Source organism: Podarcis filfolensis, assembly GCF_964270895.1.
Source record: "Podarcis filfolensis genome assembly, chromosome: 2".
Taxonomy (NCBI): Eukaryota; Metazoa; Chordata; class Lepidosauria; order Squamata; family Lacertidae; genus Podarcis; species Podarcis filfolensis.
Window position 1 is genome coordinate 80,550,455 of NC_139605.1, and position 18,634 is coordinate 80,569,088.

Genomic DNA, 18,634 nt, shown 5'->3' on the forward strand with positions numbered 1-18,634 from the left:
TAAATCCAGTTGAACTCTGCAAAACAAACTTGGGGCCACTTGTGTATGTTTCAGTTAAGGTTTTAAGCAAGGTTAACAAGTTTCCCACTCTTGACACAGAGTGTAAATACCAGGTCTCCTAGTTCTCTCTGAGCCCATGGGAGGCTAGAGTTGAGGGACAGAGTGTGATAGCTATTTTCCACTTGTGATGATCTCTTTTTCTTTCTCAGATTCTTCATGGCTTCAAAGATCAAGTTGGGGAGGAGAACTGGCAGCAGTTTTCAGAGCAGTTTCCTCCACTGCTGAAGGAGAGGTTAGCTGCGTTCTATGGGGTCTAGGCAAACAGTGAAACCGTACTCGGTAAGTCCCATATTTGGTGAGATGGGAGAGGGAGAAAAGCCCTAAGAAGGGAATGGAGTGACCAAAGTAGGAAGAATGAATTGAATGTTGGAGCTAATTGAGATGGAAAGATGTAGGCCAGCTTGTACTCAGTTTTCCTCTCAGTGATGCAGAATCTGTGCTTCAGTGATAATGAGCAGAGGCTCTTGAGAATGTGAATGCGGAGATCAAATATCCCATATAGGAAGCAATCTACTACCCTTGTGGGATGTGTCAGGAGATGGCAGTGCAGGAAAGCCCACATTCCCCAGCCATAATTCCTCTTATCCTGATATTTGAGGTTCCGGCCTTCCGTATTAATATTTGCTTATGAATTAATGTTCAAAGTCCACCCTGCTCCGGCTTTGACCCCAGTTTGCCAGTACAGCAATCCGTCTGCCCAAGTTAGTTGTGGCTGTTTGTCCTGCAGACATACTAGTAGATAGCATGAGCAACGTGCTGTGAAAGGGGGAGTCAGGCTCTAATGTGCTCTGCTGGTTACTTTTATTTAATACTGACTGTCTTTTTTTCTCAGGTTCCTGTGTGCGCTGGGAGGAATACTGGGAACTCGTCCACAACCCAGTGTTACAAATCCCTGTTAATGGGGGGTTAGGGAGGACGGGAAGAGCATTGTGGGACATAAAATGACTTCACTCCCCATCTCCTGAAATTTACAAAGTTGGGGGGGAGGGTGGGCCTCCGTGACCAATTTAAACAAAAACCAGGGTATCTCACTAGCGGAAGGAAAAGGTCTCTACTCAGAGGCCATCGTTGGTGGAATGGGGTGGGGTGGGACTCGGACCTGGGCTGAGAAAGGGGAGCAATCTTAAACTGCAACACTCTTGAGAAGGGGATCTAACTAGGGGCCATCATAAAGGACTAGCTAATAATAAATAATAATAATAAATAAAGGATCGGGTTTAAGATGTTAAAATGGCATTAAAAGATACAATGGTTTAAAACCAGCTGATGAAGAGGGAAGAGTTAAAACTCAATCCAAGGGGGTTATACTGCTGTATATTTCCAGTCACCGGTGTTCAAGAGATCAGCTATTCACCTTTTCAAGACTGCATGGTGACCAAGAAGTAGACTAGTGAACCTGTGAGTAGCCCATAATGACTAAGTGTAAGCATTTTCATCTAGGAATCTTAAGGAAACCCACAAACCCTTTTTGCCATAGTTGCCATGGCACTGTGTGCTGGATGTGATGCTTGGAGCAAAGGCAGCCTCTGACTTTGTGGGGACCTGCCAGCCATCTAGGGAGCAGTCCCTATCATAAGAAATACTGTTGGAGAAGCATGTCTTTATTTTTTAAGAAGATGCCGCAGTGCAATGAATCTGTTACCCTGTTGTTCAGCTGTTACTTTGTGACACTGCTATTGCATTACTTCAGCTGCAGGAGGCAGGAGAGAGCAAGGAAGGAAACTGAATTCCATCTGTCCATAGGCCAAAGGCTGGCGGAGACCAGTGTGCACTCGGTCATTTTTATATGGCACACGTTATGTTGTATCCTGTGCTATTGGGGGTCAGAATGGCATTTGTACATACATAATGGTGATTTAAACTTTCTGTCTTAAGGGAGTTCTATGCCGCATCCACCACTTTGGTTTACAAAAGGAGCAGTAAACATAGCAAAGCATAGAGGAATTAATAAAATAGAGCCCTCCATGCATGGCCAGTGGAAGCTCGTAGCTTTTGCTGCATGCTTAGTGGAGTTGCTGTCTTAAATAATTCTCATTAGACCCAAATCTGTTCGGTGCCTGGAAATAGAATCTGGGGTTTGCTGAATGAATTTGAGTTAGTGAAGCCATAGCTTTTTAATTGTAAGTGAAGAGGATGTGAAGTGGAAGCAAGCCTGTTTTCCCAAAGGCAGCTAGGTTATGGGGAAAAGGGGATACTGCTTCAGCTGATGAGAGCAACTTCTGGAAAAGTGGGAAGTGCTGGGGATGAAAAAATAGTCACCAGGAATATTCTGCAGAGTCAACATGAATAGAGTTTGCCCAAGGAAATGATTGCCAGCAGGCAGCGTGCTGAGGAAGAAGAGACAAGTGAACTGAGCCCCAGCCCCAGCTTTCTTCAGAGCAGATCCCAAAGGAACTTGAGCAGCATCAGGATTGGTAGCCAGACAACTGGGTTGAACTGTGCCTCATATCCTGTATTGCTTTGGTGATGGTAGATACAGTGGTGGGATGACTGAAGAAGATATATGTGACAGAGGATGGACACCCGTGTTCTGGGATAAGGAGATGCTTTCTTTGACAGCAATTGACAGTGACACTGAGTATAGTGGGGTGAATTTCTGAAAGTGTATTTGTGAGATTGCTCAGTAACTTAAACTTCACTGATATCCCCTCCCATCTCCTTTTTCTTTCTATCCCTGGCCTCTGTTTCACATGTTGCAGTGCTTGCAGTTCTTGGAGATTTGTCATAGAACTTGCTGGGGCATTATTGTGCAGGCTTTTTTTTAAACTTGGAGGCAGCACATACCTAAGTGAAAGCTGCTCTCCTAATCCTTGAATCCAGTTGCTAGGGACACCCCTGCACTCTTCTAGGATAGCTAGTTCAAAAAAAAAAAAATGATAGTAAACTTGCAAATGCATTCCTCAATTCGTCTTTTTAATAGTGTGGAACTCGAGCAGGTCTCTGGAAGCAATCAGCTAGTTCTTTGCATTTTAATGATTTTATTACAAGCGTTCCCTCTCGTGCCTCAGTTTCAACTTTCCCTATCCTGCAACGGGAAAGCCAGAGGGTTCTATTTGGGAAGCAATTGGTTTTTAAAATGGGCAAGAAATGTGCACAGATGGCAGGCAGAGTCCTGGCTTGTGCTTCTCAACTGAAGGCTTGTGAACTCTTCATTCATCCAGTGAAGTTTAAGCTACTTGACCTGACTGCCTCTTGAAATGAAATTTGTCTTTTGTACAAGTGCTTCTAGTATTGCCTCCTGTTCGTTAATCCTGGATTTGTATATTTGTAAATGTGCCGTAATGTTTCCAATGGTGGAACTGCAGTGTACCTAGTGTTGAAGCAGCTGCTTGCACCTTGCTCAAATGAGATTTTTCTCATTTTATGTATAATTTTTTTGTCAACTAAAAAATTCTTGTGACTCCAGTTTCCATGTTTCTGCCCAGTTTTTCACCCCATAACTGAATGTTTTGTGTATTTCTGGCACAGGTCTGAGTGGCCAGAAAATTCAACCAGGCTGAAGAGCCTCTCTTACTGTAGAATTAAAACAAAAAAAAAAAACAATCAACTCACAGTTTAAACACATTTAACTTTTGTCAATTCAGCTTTACGTGCTTATCCAGAAAAAAATTTAAAGGGTGTGAGTGTCTGAGGGGCAGGGGGAACCTTGGCAATCTCACCTGCCACTGCACTCACCTTGGGAAAGTGTGTTTTGACTATACAGTACACAAATTTGGCTTTATGCACTAGGTCCATGATATAACCCGTATAAGTTGAAAGTTAATTTTATTAAGTCTTTACTAACTCTTCTATTGGCCTGCTCTGTTATGAGGGTAGTACTTCTGACATTACATGGGAAGCTGCAAACCCTCTTCTAGTTGGATTTAATAGAATTTTCAAATTGTCACAATGCCAACTTTTATATTGGTAGAATGATTATATACCCATTAGCTCAGAAGTGCACCATTGTTATGTGGGATGATGTAATTGTATTTCCACCACATATAAATATCCCAAAGTGACATCATTAATTCATGATTTACCTTGGTGTGCTTCCTCTAATCCTTAGTTGTATGTCTTTGCCAATAAAGGCTGAAGCTGCTTAAATCCCTTTGGCTTTATTGACCAGCACCTGGAATTGAGTCCAAGTCAATAGGAAATCAATGCAGATTCTCAGCAAACTTTTCAGAAAAGGGCAAGTTAGAAAGGCAGTTTCCTGAGAAATCCATATCTACATTGAATTCTATTTTTTTTTTTAAATAATATTTATTGAAGTTTCCAAAATACAGAAAGAGAAGAAAAGAAATTATGAAGATACATTCAGAACCTTATTTTCAAACATCCACTTTCTGGGACTCCCCCCTTCCCCCACCCCTACCGTATTCCCCTTTCATATTGTTGTTTCCACAAGTTCTGTTTCTGATTTAAAGCACAATTTATATACCCCATTGTTCAAATTTAAATTTATACAAACCTTATGCAACACCCTTGATAAAAAAAAGCAAAAGATCTCTCCCCGTAGCCCGCCCCCTTTTCTTTCCACAATGTCCCCCTTTTTTCCCATTAAAGTAAAAGCACACAGAATAAAAGTATAAAAAAATAAGAAATATATTAGAAAAAAAAAAAACCAATTCAGAAAATAGTTGCAAGCCTTTGGATTCTAATTCTCCCTCCCCTTCCCCGGTTTAATTTCCCTTATCCTCCAATCTATGTTTCCAGCCTGGAAGTCTTAAGTCCATCAATCCCATTTTTCCCCCAACTCCTTGCAGAATTATTTCCCATTTTTAGGATTACTTTTTAAAAATTAATTCCTAAATCTTTAAAAATGTCAAATTATAAAATTCCCCCCATTGTTCTTTCAAGGTTATAGTCCAGCTTCCTCTTGTTCCGCTGCTAAAACTTTCTTATTCAGAAGTTTAGTAACTCTACATGGGTTGTTGTTATTCAGGAACAAAAACTTGCGTTCAGTCCCTTCCTTCTTCAGTAAAGTATTCTGTTGTCTCCTTTTAGTCTAAACACCCTGTAGACGAGATTCAGTTTCAGTTTTGCAGCTTTCCCAGGAGATAACCAGTTCTGTGAAATTCCGAAGTGTTGTATTTTTCCCGGCTTACGCCCATCTTTGTAATGTCCCGAAGCTCCTCTAGGGGGGTTGTTGTGACTTTGTTTCCAAAAATCCGATTGTTCTCCGTATTTTCGCCATTTTGTATTCGAGTCTTAACAAATTATATCAAGTTGTAACAAATTTGACCAGCCAGGTCCTTGTAATAAAATCCTCTTTAAAATTCCGACTTTGACAGCTACTTTAACAGCTGTCAAAATCACCGGCTCTTTTCACCAGGCTCACTCCTCAATCGCCCCGGTTCCCAGGGAGGGGGGTGCATTTTCCTTCTCCTTCAATTCTTCCTCCAGCACAATTCTTGTACTTTCCCATCATGGAATTCTTGATTTTAGCAAAGATACCGTTCTTTTTGGGCCTTGGCTTCCCAATCCTTGTTTTAAAATGTCTACAATAGGGAGGGGGACTGACTTCCTTTTTAGATCCCCCCCCGCTCGTCTCAAATCCAAAAAATTTTTCTTCTTTTAAACCCGATTTCCAATTTACTCACGGGTTGTTGTTAAAAGTCCAAATTCTCAATGGAAGAAGTCAGCGCTCTCCGCCGGATGGCATGCGGCTTCGCTCGGCAGGGATGGCAGAGGACTCAAAGCACCACGCTTCTCCCCGGCACCCGATCCGTAGCCTTTAAAAAGGCTCCTTCACGAGTCGGGAGGGCGCTAGCGGTGCTAGCCGAGTCTCCAAGTCCACGGCCCCCGTGGCCGTGGTTTCTAAGGGTCCCCGCATCGCCGGTGCGGTAAAACCCAGCCCCTGCCGAGCCGGCTCCCTCCGGAGCTCGGAGGGAGTCCGCCATTCGGCGATGGCGCCAACCCGGAAGTCTCTACATTGAATTCTAGGGGCGAGTCTGACTTGCAGTCCTTTTGAAACAGCATAAGGTATTAAGTATTCCTGGCAAGCCTAGTGGGCTTCAGTAGGAGAGAATGGTAAAAGACATGTTCCCATTCTAAATATACAGTAACTGTCATTAAAAAAGGGATGTGGGTGCGCCAGAAGCAGCGGACAAACGCCGGCTCCCTCAGCCTGTAAAGCAAGATGAGCGCCACAACCCCAGAGTCGTTCGCGACTCGACTTAACTGTCAGGAGTCCCATTACCTATCATTAAAAAGCTTGTGTTGTTAATTAATATACTACTATTGAGTTATTAGTATGGCTAACAGTAGTAATTCACTTTTCTGAACAAGTTCTTCCTCACTGGTGAATAACATGTTCAGAAAATTAGACCTTGATGCTTAAGGGCTTTGGGGAAGTTCTGTTGACATAAGCTCCATTACATTTTTATTTAACAGTGTGAAGGTTATGTGTGTACGTTAATCCAATTCCCATTTTCTTAGGTAAAAAAAACTGACACCAGCATATTGGGCATGTTCACACATTGCACTGAACACTGGTGCAAGCTGTCTGTACATACAGAAGTGTTATGTGTGGAAGAGTGCACATTTTTTCCTTTGTCCAGCTCAACTAGTGTGCACATGGACTGTACACTCATTGATTGAGAACGTCCCTATTGGCTCATACTAAAATTTGCTGATTAGAACATGTCACTCAAATGCATGTCAGTTTATAGTTTAAAAATACATTGAACAATGGCTCAGTATAGCTGAAGACTCTTAATCTCAGGGTTGTGGGTTCAAGTCCCACGTTGGGCAAGATTCCTGCATTGCAGAGGGTTGGACTCTTACCCTTGTGGTCCCTTCCAACTCTACAGTTCTATGATGAAAACAACTATTCCAAAACTTTATAAATGGCTGCAGTTGCTTTATATTCTTTAAAACCTAGTCTGAAGACATGTTCTTAATCTTGTCTTTTGAGCTGTCCATGTTTGTCTTACTAACCATTAGCAAATCGCAGCCAGTTACGGCAAAGGAATAAACTAAGCTTACAAGATAGTACTATGACTGCTCGGACAATACTGAAATGGCGATCCTGTGCTCTTACGTGCCTACTAAGAGGGAAGCCGGGCCTTCCTTGGACACGCCTAAGCGGCCTCGACCTGATCCCGTTGACCGGAGGCAGCTGCCGCTGCGCGACAACGCCGCTTTAGCAGCCCTGGGTTGCTCCCCGGCCCCCGACACGCAACACGCCGCAGTGGTCCCGAAGGCAGCGCGGAGCCGCCTGGCCCGAAATGGTTGGACTCGGCAGAGAGCCGGGCTTCTGACGTCACTACGCCGCGCCGGAAGTGTTTTCTCCTTGGAGACGAGACGCGAGAAGGCGGCGGCTCAGCCCTGTCAGGATCCTGGAGAGGCTGCCTTGACTCCATGATACTCGCCGCTCCGCTTCGGGAGAAAGGTCGAGGCAGCTCGGCCCACGGGTGAGAGGGGCCATGGGGCAGAAAGGAGGCAGGAAAGCACCGCGGGGTGGAAGGAGGGCGGGCGGGCGGGCGTCGGTCTCCGCCGTCTCCGCCTAGGCACTGCCCAGCCTTTTCCATGGCTTCCGGGGCGGGTGTGACTCCTGCGCTGCTTATGGGATTACCTGCGAGTTGGAATTGGCATTTCTCTTTGCACCTGCCTGCAACGTCCTCCTGCTTTGCCTCCCGGACTTCTGCAGGATGAATCTTGGATTGGGAAGCGGAAATAATAATTCCTCTTCCACTTGGTTATCGTCTCTATTACTTAGGAAAGAGAATATGGCTCCTTTCAGACCTGTCAGTGCGAAAAAGGGCTCTGCCCCCAATTTCCTTATCCACATGCAGGTTCTGCTGTATAAAACAATACAGCTATGTAAGAACATGAATCATTCCCAAAATATAATTGTAAACGAGCTTCTTGCATATTTTATAATGCCACCCTTCGATCCACAGATCTCAGGGCGATTCACAAAGTATATACCTCAATGAAAGGGGCGTGAGTTTGCGTTTGCTGGGTAATCTCATTTATATTAGGTCTAATTTGAAACAAACACATCTTGTCAACACAAAGAAACCTTTCTCTTTTCTGATCTTTCAAATTTGTCGGAGTTGAAAATCCCTGTTCACTTCAGCTTGTCGTAGAGAACTGCAGAAAAATAGCCAATGCTCTTGAAGAGAGGCATAGATACTGTTTTTGATGCTACAGTACACTGAAATTTTAAAATGTTTCTTTGATAGACCTTGAATCTTCCTGCCACACTTGCCATCGTCTCCTGCCACACCTTTGAGAACCACTAAGCATAGATGTGGTGTAGTGGTCAGTGTATTGGACTAGGACCTTGGAGTCCAAGGTTAAAATCCCGACTCTGCCATGAAGCTCACTGGGAACTTTGGACCAGCCATTGTCTCAAAGCATAGCCTTCCTCACAGGGTTGTTGTGAGGATAAAATGGGGAGCAGGAGAGCCAACTTGAGCTCATTGGATTAAATGTACTAATAAAATAAGATCTTATTCTTCCAGTTGTCCGTTTAGTTGTTTATTTTTTTAAGAAGTTACACCTCTGGTTTTGTGGATAAAAACACAGGCCCCATGTAAAAATATATTTTTTGCTTGCACTTCATAGAATATCTGTTGTCCATTAAAAATAGTTGTACCCTTACTGAAAAATTATAGTGATAGTAGTAAAATACAGTCATACCTTGGATCCCAAACGCCCTGGAACTCGGACATTTTGACTCCCAAACACCGCAAACCTGGAAGTGAGTGTTCTTGTTTGCGAATGTTCTTTTGGAACCCGAACATCTGATGGTGCTTCCGCTGCTTCTGATTGGCTGCAAGAGCTTCCTGCAGCCAATCAGAAGCTGTGATTTGGTTTTCAAACATTTTGGAAGTCAAATGGACTTCTGGAACAGTTTCTGTTCGACTTCTGAGGTACAACTGTAGTATATGATTATAGATTTACATTTTACCATAGCTCTCATTTTTTGTTCTTGATACAGGTATGGATGCTCCTCCTGATTCTGCTACTGAACACCAAGACTCTGATAATGATTCTGACACAGAGAGCAAAGCGGATCCAGATACCCAGGCCCAGGAATACATTGAACGTGTTCTTGGATCTTCAAGCCAGTCTAGTCAGGCATCCCAGTGCCTTCCTCCCACATCTCTCTCCGTAAGTGATAAGGCCCAAGTATCAGATCACAGGTCTCCTCCTCTGGAACTGAAAAAGTCTCCTGTTACTGATGATACAGGGCTGTTATCTCTTCCTCTGGAGCTGATCTTGGAGATCTGTTCCTACCTGAAGCCCAGATTTGTCCTGGGTGTCCTTCCTTTGGTCTGCAAGACACTGAGGGACATTCTGCAGGATGAAGTCACTTGGAGAATTCGTCTGCTGAAGAGGATCGGCAGCAGCTATCCAGTTGTGCAAGGTGGGTTCCCTTTCTGCCTACCATGTTTTATTCTCTTGTTAACTCAAGTATGAACTAACCTTTCCAGATCAGCTTTGTCAATAATAAGATAATCACTGTTCTCAGATCTGCATTCTAAAAGACACAGCACAAAAAGAAATGGAATTGGGCATGGAGGAGGAATAAAGCGAACTCATGTGTTCTTAGATGCCAAAGTTGTTATGGGTTTTTTTTTCTGGCAGGGAGTAAACTCCTTGTAGCTGCTCCTTCTTTGGGCAGTGGGTGGGGTCTGTTGGTCTCACTGGCTGTGTCCAATGGCAGAACCCAGAATATGCTGCCCTTCCACTCTGCTGTTCCAGGGCAACTGGCAGCTGAAATCACTGTTATTTCTGATAGGGAGGCTGAAATGGATGGAAGTTAGTACAGTGGTACTTTGGGTTACAGACGCTTCCGGTTAAAGACTTCGCTAACCCAGAAATAGTACCTTGGATTAAGAACTTTACTTCAGGATGAGAACAGAAATCGCACGGTGGCGGTGGGAGGCCCCATTACCTAAAGTGGTGTCTCAGGTTAAGAACAGTTTCAGGTTAAGAACGGACCTCCAGAACGAATTAAGTTCTTAACCCGAGGGACCACTGTATTCCTGCAGGTTTTTAAACATTATTCTATAAACATTTGTGGCTAAGTGTCTTCCTGCCCATTCTTGCTCTTTAGATTCCATGCCTCTTTTGTTTCAAATTGAAAACCTGCCTTTAATTTTTAGAGAGTTACAGTTGAGCCCAGAATTGGGTGTAATGTTGACACCAAACTGATAGTGCTGAGTGCTGGCTCTGTATTTAAAGATAATGTCCTTTCAGTCTCCAAAGTTTTCCGAATTGATGAAAACCCACTTTTATGGTTATATAACTACTGTTTTCTCTTTTTGAGGGCACTTGTATGGAAAAGCAATGGATAATGTTGTAAATAAGATACAGTACAGTGGTACCTTGGGTTAAGAACTTAATTCGTTCTGGAGGTCCGTTCTTAACCTGAAACTGTTCTTAACCTGAAGCTCCACTTTAGCTAATGGGGCCTCCTGCTGCCGCCGCACCACCACAGCACGATTTCTATTCTTATCCTGAAGCAAAGTTCTTAACCCGAGGTACTATTTCTGGGTTAACGGAGTCTGTAACCTGAAGTGTCTGTAACCTGAAGCGTCTGTAACCCGAGGTACCACTGTATATACATTTGCTTACGTTGCTTGAGTTTGTTCTGCAAAGCCCAAAGGAAGAATAGCATCTCTTTATGCCTTTTTCACGTCTCAGCAGATCATGCCTTTAACTGGCCAGCTGCCTGCATTGAACTAGAGGAGCACCTCCAACAATGGGCAGAAAATGGCAGGAACACAGAGCACTTTTCCCTTGCTGAGGGACACTTTGCATCAGTTGACTCTGTGCTGCTGCTCCAGGTAAAAGTCACATTTCCTGTGCCGCTTTTATTTGTACAATGTTAATGATTGATAGAGTCTGTGAACAAGCAGTCATGAAGTTAGGAGTGTGTTCTGAAATATTATTTTGTCATAACCTCTCTGTGATTACTCATCTGAGAAATCAGTCTTACAAAATTAATTCATCTAAATTGTCAGCAGAAGTTCCATTTCTTACACATTGCATTCCATTCCTTAGAAGAGAGGGCTGACTCTGGATTTAAACCTCTAAGACTGACAGTGGACATTGCATGAGTGGAACAATTTCAGCTCACTTAACAAAACTTTGCATCCTCCCCCAGTGCACCCCCTAAATCTGCTTTGGAGGGTTGGGAGACCCCCAGAGCTAGAGGAGAAGGAGAGAGAAGTTGTTCCACTGCGCATGAAATACTTTTGTTGGTTACAACCCAAAATATTTTAGCTGGGAGGATTCATGGTCCGGTATGCTGAGTGGAATACCAGCAATGGCATGCCCCTTAACTACTTTTTTTTTTAAAGTTAACATTTATGATTACAGTGTTCAATTTGAAAATTATACAGTTAGTGGGTTGTGTCCAGTTGTGTTCTTCCACATAGAGAAGGTATGTGATCCAGCCGAGGCTTCCATGAATGGAGAGTAGGAAGAATTATCCTGGTCTCCTCCCTCCATGCGCTGTTCTGGGGGTTCTCCTGCCCCGCCAACCCTGAGCCAATTTCAGTGGATGTGTGCAGTGAAGGGAGAAGCCCTGATGTGGAAGTCCTTGTGCATATCCTTCATGCAGAGGTGGTTTTTTGTTTTTTTTAGTTCCTGCCTCTCAAGAAGGAAGGCCAGCAAATAGAAGGCTACATAGCCTCTTTCTGTTCTTCCTATGGAATAAATGCACAGAGGGACAGATTTGTCTAAACTATTGATTGTATATTGTCTAGACTACATTATACAGCTCAATGATTAAGCCCCTTATGGGAAGAAACACTGCTTGTACTGGAACAGCGTCTTTAAGTTGATTTACATGTTGATGTTGCTTCTACTAATACACGATTGACTGAAAGAAAAAGACTTCTTCTGTGATTTATTTGTTTGCTTGTTCACACTCCTTACTCTGGAATAGTTGCTTTGGTGATACATTTTTGTATGACTTTGCAATGTGCCGGTGTATCACTACCCTGTATATTGTTTGTTGAAGCATCTTAAGAAGGAGGGACAGTGGCTCAGCTTTTACAGTAATCAGTTGTTTTTCATTGTATCCAGGGTGGGAAGCTCTGTGTCTCAGGTTCTCGGGACCGAAATGTCAATTTGTGGGACCTGAGAGAGCTAGGCAAAGCACCAGAAAAAGTGCTGGTGAAGGCACTGGGGACAGAGCGCAATGGCACACACAAGGTAACCAGAGTCTGGAGTCTATGGCCCCTAGGTCATGTAGTGGTAGTACTTTAATTCTATAATTATCCTATCCTGTAAATGTTTAATCCAGAAGCACTACTGTTGCTAACGTCTAGAACACTTAAATACACAGAAGATTAATGAGTAGCAGAAATAGCATATCAGCTCAAAATTTCCACACATACACCCCCCTCTGAAAGATTCAAGGCCAGTTCTCCCAGATCAATCTGTTTTTTACCTGGCAGTGCCTTGCAGTGAGTGGCAGTTCTCCCACCGTATAACTGCTTCCAGTTGTTCTCACTCTTCTTAATATCAACACCACCTCCTTTACGCTACTAATTGTCCCAGCATTCTTTTACCTTCCCTATCCCTTCAGAAAACACAGCATGTTAGACTAAAATAGACTGGTCGCCTGTTAGAAGTGTAAAAAGCTTTAAGTTGCCTCTCCAAATGGCCAGCACCCTTTTGCATCTGGCCACACAGTAAATAGTTGTTATGAGAGGGAAGGGGGCTGGATAGTTGTTGTCTATCCTGGAGGAAAACTGGCCTATCCTGTCCAGGAAGGAGATGATATCTGAAGGCTGCATTTCTTCCCTGTCCCTTCTGATGACGGTAATAATAATAATAATAATAATAATAATAATAATAATAATAATAATAATTTTTTATTTATACCCCGCCCTTCTCAGTTCAAAAACCAGGCTCACGATGGCGAACAACAAATTTAAAACACTTAATTATAAAAGCAGCATAAAATACGGTATAAAAACATGAATAACAATAAAATTCAAAAATCAATTAGATAATCCCCAGGGCTAGCTGGCTGAATTGGTGATTAGAGAGAAGTAGGCACTTATGAAAGGGAGAAGATGTTGAGGCACTTCTGTTCAGTGTCTTCCATGCTCAAGGATTCTGTAATGCAGAGCTGGACCAGTTGCTCCATTTTGAACTGTTGTCTGTTTCCTGGCTTAGCGAAACCCAGTTTCTCACACCCAAGCAGAGTTGTATTAGAAATGTCTGTCTTTTGAAAAGGGAAATCCCACAATTGTCCCCTATCCATGCTAGTCTGTTTTGCTGCATTCACCAGTTCAAGAGGATAGCAGAAAGATGAACTATTCCTTTTTCATCTTCTGGTGAGAGTTAATTATTTGGGTCTGTCCATACCTTCTTGGGCTATCCTCTGCAGTGGGGCAAGATCACATGTTCTTTACATGTCACTAGAATGATAATCACAATGTTACTAAACAAAGGACTGAAGCGCAGTGATGGCTCTTGCTTTTTCTTTTCACTGCATAGGGATGGGTTTGGTCACTGGCTGCAAGAGATGACCGTGTGTGCTCTGGCTCCTGGGACAGCACAGTGAAGCTGTGGGACATAGCTGCTAATGGACAACAGTGTGGAGAAATCAAGTAAGGTTGCTTCTGTGCTCTCCCCTGTGAATGGAGTAGCACTTGGGAGTGGCAGAACCTGGAGTTTTGCTACATGTTCAGCTGAGTATGATGCCTCATCGCAGTGTTCTGTGTTGAATCTGTGGGGGCATTATTTAGCAATGCTCATGCATGAGAGGTTTGTCTTGGCTGAAGGCCTTGTGCTGTTTAGGCAGAACAGAATGTTGCTAAGGAGGATTAGAGGCAAGGGTGTGGGGTACGAAAACTTGCCTCTAAATCAGATGAGCAAAAAAGTGGAATCATTCAGGATCGCTTTGCCCCTGTAGTAAAGGATTTAAGGTGTTGGTGACAGCACTGGGTACTCTAGACCTTCATTGATTTTGTTGTTGTTGTTTATTCATTATAGCCCAAGAGCTCACTAAAAAGCCAAATGAAGGGATTCAGGAGAGGGCAGAAAAGGGGGAAAATTGTGTGTTGCATATAGGAAAGAATTAGTTCTTCTGATTTGTGAGGCCAGGGGAGGCAGAAGAAGTCTCAGCTAATGTGTGGCAGGCATTAAGAGGATGGTTGCTTCATCCTACAGGACGGCATAGAAGGCAGCAAAACGAGAACTAGCAAATCCCACTTCTCAATCCTATTGGTCTAGGTCTAAGGCTAAGCAGAGGTTGACTGACTTTCATGTATTATTTGAAGTGTGTGCTCTGGCCCTTCACCCGATTCTTCCCTTCTTGTCTTGTTCTAGAGGAAAAGCAGCTGTGCTGTGCCTTTCATATCTGCCTGACATTCTAGTCACGGGAACCTATGACAAGAAGGTGTCAGTGTATGACCCTCGAGGTTAGTGTCCGTTGTTTCCTGTGGATACTGGTGCTTTGAGCTGCAACTGCCATGCTCACTTGCAAGCAGTCAGTGCCTATGGGGTGGCAGGCATATAGATAAGTTTGCTATCTCCTCTGAGGGAAGGAGAAGGGCTGGGGCAGGCAGCCAGGAAACCCAGCCAGATACCTCCATTCAGTTCACATAAGTGGCTAGCACGTAGCTGCTTCTGGCAGCCATCTTAACTAGAAAACTCTGCGCAGTGAAATGGTGTTTTTTAACGCTACTTGCTTAGGCTAGAAAAATATGACCTGCTTAAAGGAAATCCTTGCTGCTGTTCTACATCTAATCACTGCAATGGTTAGCTTTGCCTCCTGCCCCAATATTTGTCAGTAGTAGTGAAGAGCTGGCTAGAGAGCACCTAGAAGCTCTGCTACTTAGTTATTGCCCAATGAAAGTGACTTCAGCTGGAAGACTATGGCCTACAAGGGAGAGAGAATATCTGTGAGGTGCTTGCTGAATGAGGCATTTCTTTTGTGAGATCTTAGGTAAGTGCCTGGGCTCTGTTAATGCATCTCTTGGTCCTCTCTCACAGCTGCACTAGCCCCAGTGAAGAGCCGCAAGCTTCATTCCAGTGCAGTCCTATCACTTGCAGCTGATGAGCGCTTCATTCTCTCTGGCAGTGAGGACCGAACACTGGTGTGTTTTGACAGGAGGGCCAACAGTGTCCTCCAGAGGCTACAGGTGAGCTTCAGACTTTGACTCTTCTTCTTGTGATGAGGATGGCCAAGAGTTCCTTAGAAAGCAGCTTAGAAAACCAGGATCTGTTTGTGTTGTCTCCAGAGTTTGTCAGGAGAATCCTTAATCCTGTGGGTTTGAGTGCTACTTATTTCTGTATTAGTTGAAGGTCTGGGACTACAAACCAAATCCCAGGCTTTTACTTGTGTTCAGATTAGGTATGTTCTTGTGCTAAATAAAACTCAGAGGCTATATGGCTCAGGAAGCTACACATTCCAAGTTGAGGCTCTCAAGTTTAGTGGGACCTTGATCTGGCCTCACCCAAGTATTCTTTAACTTGGCATTGTTCTTGCCTGACCTTTACTCTCCTAAGTTTATACGGCAAGGCCATGTGGGAGACATTCCAGAGGGCGGTTTTTGCATTCAGACATTACATGAAACCACAGTTGCTTTAGCTGAACCATGGTTTCGCATTATGAGCTTGCTCCCAGTTTGTTTGGGACTGGCAAACCAGGCTTTGAAACCACAGACAGAAGCTCTGTTCTGACTGAATTTACAGAGTGGTTTGTCGGGGCCATTGTTTTGCCTGAAGAGGCTGCTATACCATGAAAATGGGAGTAGCTCTACCTCAAGCGAATACTTGAGGGTGAACTTTTGAAGCTTAGTGCTGAGCCAGATGGGAAACTAAAGGCAGAAAAGCAGCTCTAAACCATGGTTTGCTTGTTCATGTGGAAGCTCATGGTTAGCACAAAGCATAGTTTTGCGCTATGTTTGAACCTAGCCTCAGTTCTGCTAATTTTCCTTATTTAGGTTCAAGAATTTCGCCCCATATTTCATATTATATATTGTTTTCTACTTTAGCATATACAATCTATTTCACTTAGTTGAGCTATCTGCTTTACTTTAGTACAATACCTTGATTAATGCCAGTGACATTAGTTCCATTCCTTCCCTAGCTGGACTCTTACCTCCTCACCATGTCATACCATGGTGCTCAGCTATGGGCAGGAGACAACAATGGGCAGCTGTATGTCTTTGAAAACAAAGGAGGGTGTTTCCAGCACATCCGGGTACGCTGAGAAGTTGAATCGCGGAGAAATATGGTACTTCTCTAATCTCCACCCACAAAATTACTTGTGCTTTGCTAAGCATAGCCTAGCATAAGGTGTTGCTTTTCAGTAGATTGTAGAGATATTTATAACACTGCTGGGATTCACCTTAGAAATCTCATGAGCTTTGACCATTTGGAGCCATTCTTCTTCTGCCAGTGTTGCTTCTGAACCCAAACAAGCATGTTTTGCTGATAGTATAGAAATCACTAGTGCCTAAAGGTAAAGGGACCCCTGACCATTAGGTCCAGCCGTGACTGACTCTGGGGTTGTGGCGCTCATCTCGCTTTATTGGCCGAGGGAGCCGGCATGTGGCCAGCATGACTAAGCCGTTTCTGGCGAACCAGAGCAGCGCATGGAAACGCCGTTAACCTTCCCTCAGGAGTGGTACCTATTTATCTACTTGCACTTTGACGTGCTTTCGAACTGCTAGTGCCTAACCAGTTGTAAAAGAAGCAGCAGCAGCAGCATACTAGCATTTGTCTCCCATTCAAAGCATCACTCTGTTTTTGTTTTGTTCCACAGTATTTCGATGTGGGTCACCGCTCTCAGATCACGGGAATCCAACATTCACTGGGTGCACTTTACACAACTTCCACTGACAAGACACTGCGTGTAAGAATTGTGGTGGTGTTTAAGTTACAGGTCTGAACCACAGACAGGCCTAGGAGACAGGGCTTCCCAATCCCATCCTTCACCTGTGGGGGCAAAGCAAAACCTGCCCATTTTTCAGGCTGAAAGACAGAGCATGAAAGGTGCGTCTTCCTAGCTAAAGCAGCCAAACCCCTTGGAGTCTCCCACCAGCTGCGGGAGAACTAATAGCTTGACATAGCCATGATAAAGGAAGACCAGAGCCCGCACAAAGCTGTTTTCATACCAGGTTTCCATGCCCCTGATTGCAGACCGATTGCTTCACAGTGCACTCCTGGTCTTTATCAGTCACACAGGTCATTCTTTTCTTATCAAATAGTTGCCTTGGTACAACACCCTTGTGACTCCGAACCAATCTGCTCTGTCCCATACACTATTTTCTCTACTTAGCCATTGTTTGTGTGGTACCGAAACGCAACTTTCCATTTCATTAGATTTTAAGCTTCTAGACCGTAACCTCTTGGATTTCTCTTCCAGATCCATGTTCCCACAGATCCGCCCAAGGTCATCTGTTCACGCACACACAGCTGTGTGCTAAATGGGGTAAGGATTGTGGGGGTGCTCGTCAACCTAATTACAGACTTTTTATACTGGCCCCAACCTGAAAAAGGGAGCAGGGGAGATTGTGGGAGAAAGCATCCATAGCTGTCTTTGTTATGTGGGGTTATGTGCTGGGGTGTGTGTTTTGGCTTCTGTGACTTTTTCTCACTGTACTTGGATTTACTCCACCACCCACCCTTTCCTTTCTCCTCTTTTTCAGATCAGTGTTGAAGGAAACATGGCCGTCGCTGCCTCTGGTGGCGTCTCTGTAGAAGTCTGGAAGCTCAGTGTGTGATCCACACTTGCAAACACAAGTGCCAAGTCTCAGACAACCTGCCCCCAGGTTCCCAGTTCCCACTGAGTTGTTAGGTTTTTGTTTTGTCTGCTCTTTGGAGCTGTGAGGTTAGGGGTGGAGGTTCAGCCTTTACTTGTCCCAGGTAGCTTGTAACCAAGAGTCATGCTCCAAAATTAGTGGACCTCTACATGTCCAAACCCTGTCAGCTGCTCACTCCCATTTCTCTTGTGCGCATGCGCATGTACACATACTCCTCGTCCACTTGAGCTGTCACTGCCACACTCGGCCTTAAGGAGAGCAGCACCGCAGAGTGGCATGGTCAATGAAGAGAACTAGCTGGCCCTTCAGGTGAAAGGATATTATCCTAGAGGCACAGCTCCGAGCCTGAGGAATGTCAGCTCGAGGGAAAAGAGTTATGAGAACAAGGGAGGGCGGAGTTTCCCATCAGGTTAAAAGCACCCTCCAGTGACCCAGTTCTGATCCATGTTTACAACTTTAAATTAAAGATGGCTGATCAGGAGTGATGGTGCCTTGTTTTGTTTCTCATGCAAACAGCATGTTTTTAAAAGCCTGCTTATCTTTATACAACAGGCTACATTCCAGCAGCGCAAAAGTCAACGGTTTGCACACACACACACACACACACAGGTCTGAGTTTCCCCCATCCCAAGGCAGCAGGAAAAGTTGTAGGATTTGATAAAGAATCTAGCTTTCAGAATGCAAGTGGTAACTGTAATACAGTTGTTATGGGAAGCAGCTCTTGCCTTCAGTTTGTTTCCATTTCTGACTTGGCTGGGTAATAGCTATTTAAAAATACCCCAATGCAATAAAATACCTATTAAAGCAGGGAAGCAAACACAATACAGTGGTTACTC

General features: G+C 44.0%; 2 protein-coding genes across 6 annotated transcripts in view; both read left to right on the forward strand.

Annotated features, from left to right (window-relative positions):
- The window catches only part of TNPO2 (transportin 2), a 31,414-nt gene extending 27,949 nt beyond the window's left edge, over positions 1–3,465 (forward strand). The window contains exons 24-25 of the mRNA XM_083597569.1: positions 210–339; positions 893–3,465. Coding sequence (XP_083453695.1) covers positions 210–317 — 108 coding nt within the window. The 3' untranslated portion in view covers positions 318–339; positions 893–3,465. The remainder of the gene's footprint in view (positions 1–209; positions 340–892) is intronic.
- Positions 3,466–7,308: 3,843 nt separating this feature from the next.
- FBXW9 (F-box and WD repeat domain containing 9) lies at positions 7,309–18,279 on the forward strand. Of its 5 annotated transcripts, none has more exons than XM_083595607.1 (11): positions 7,309–7,460; positions 8,996–9,424; positions 10,708–10,850; positions 12,097–12,225; positions 13,522–13,634; positions 14,356–14,447; positions 15,022–15,170; positions 16,121–16,234; positions 16,799–16,888; positions 17,402–17,467; positions 17,685–18,279. In XM_083595607.1, the coding sequence occupies exons 2-11, from the start codon at positions 8,998–9,000 to the stop codon at positions 17,757–17,759; spliced, it is 1,398 nt and encodes a 465-aa protein (XP_083451733.1). In that variant the 5' UTR covers positions 7,309–7,460; positions 8,996–8,997; the 3' UTR covers positions 17,760–18,279. The 5 variants fall into 5 exon arrangements, 2 of the variants coding, with proteins under 2 accessions (XP_083451733.1, XP_083451734.1); XM_083595608.1 differs by having other exon boundaries at positions 7,310–7,460; positions 10,711–10,850; XR_014543605.1 differs by lacking the exon at positions 16,799–16,888 and having other exon boundaries at positions 16,121–16,267; positions 17,685–17,703.
- The last annotated feature ends 355 nt before the right edge of the window (positions 18,280–18,634 follow it).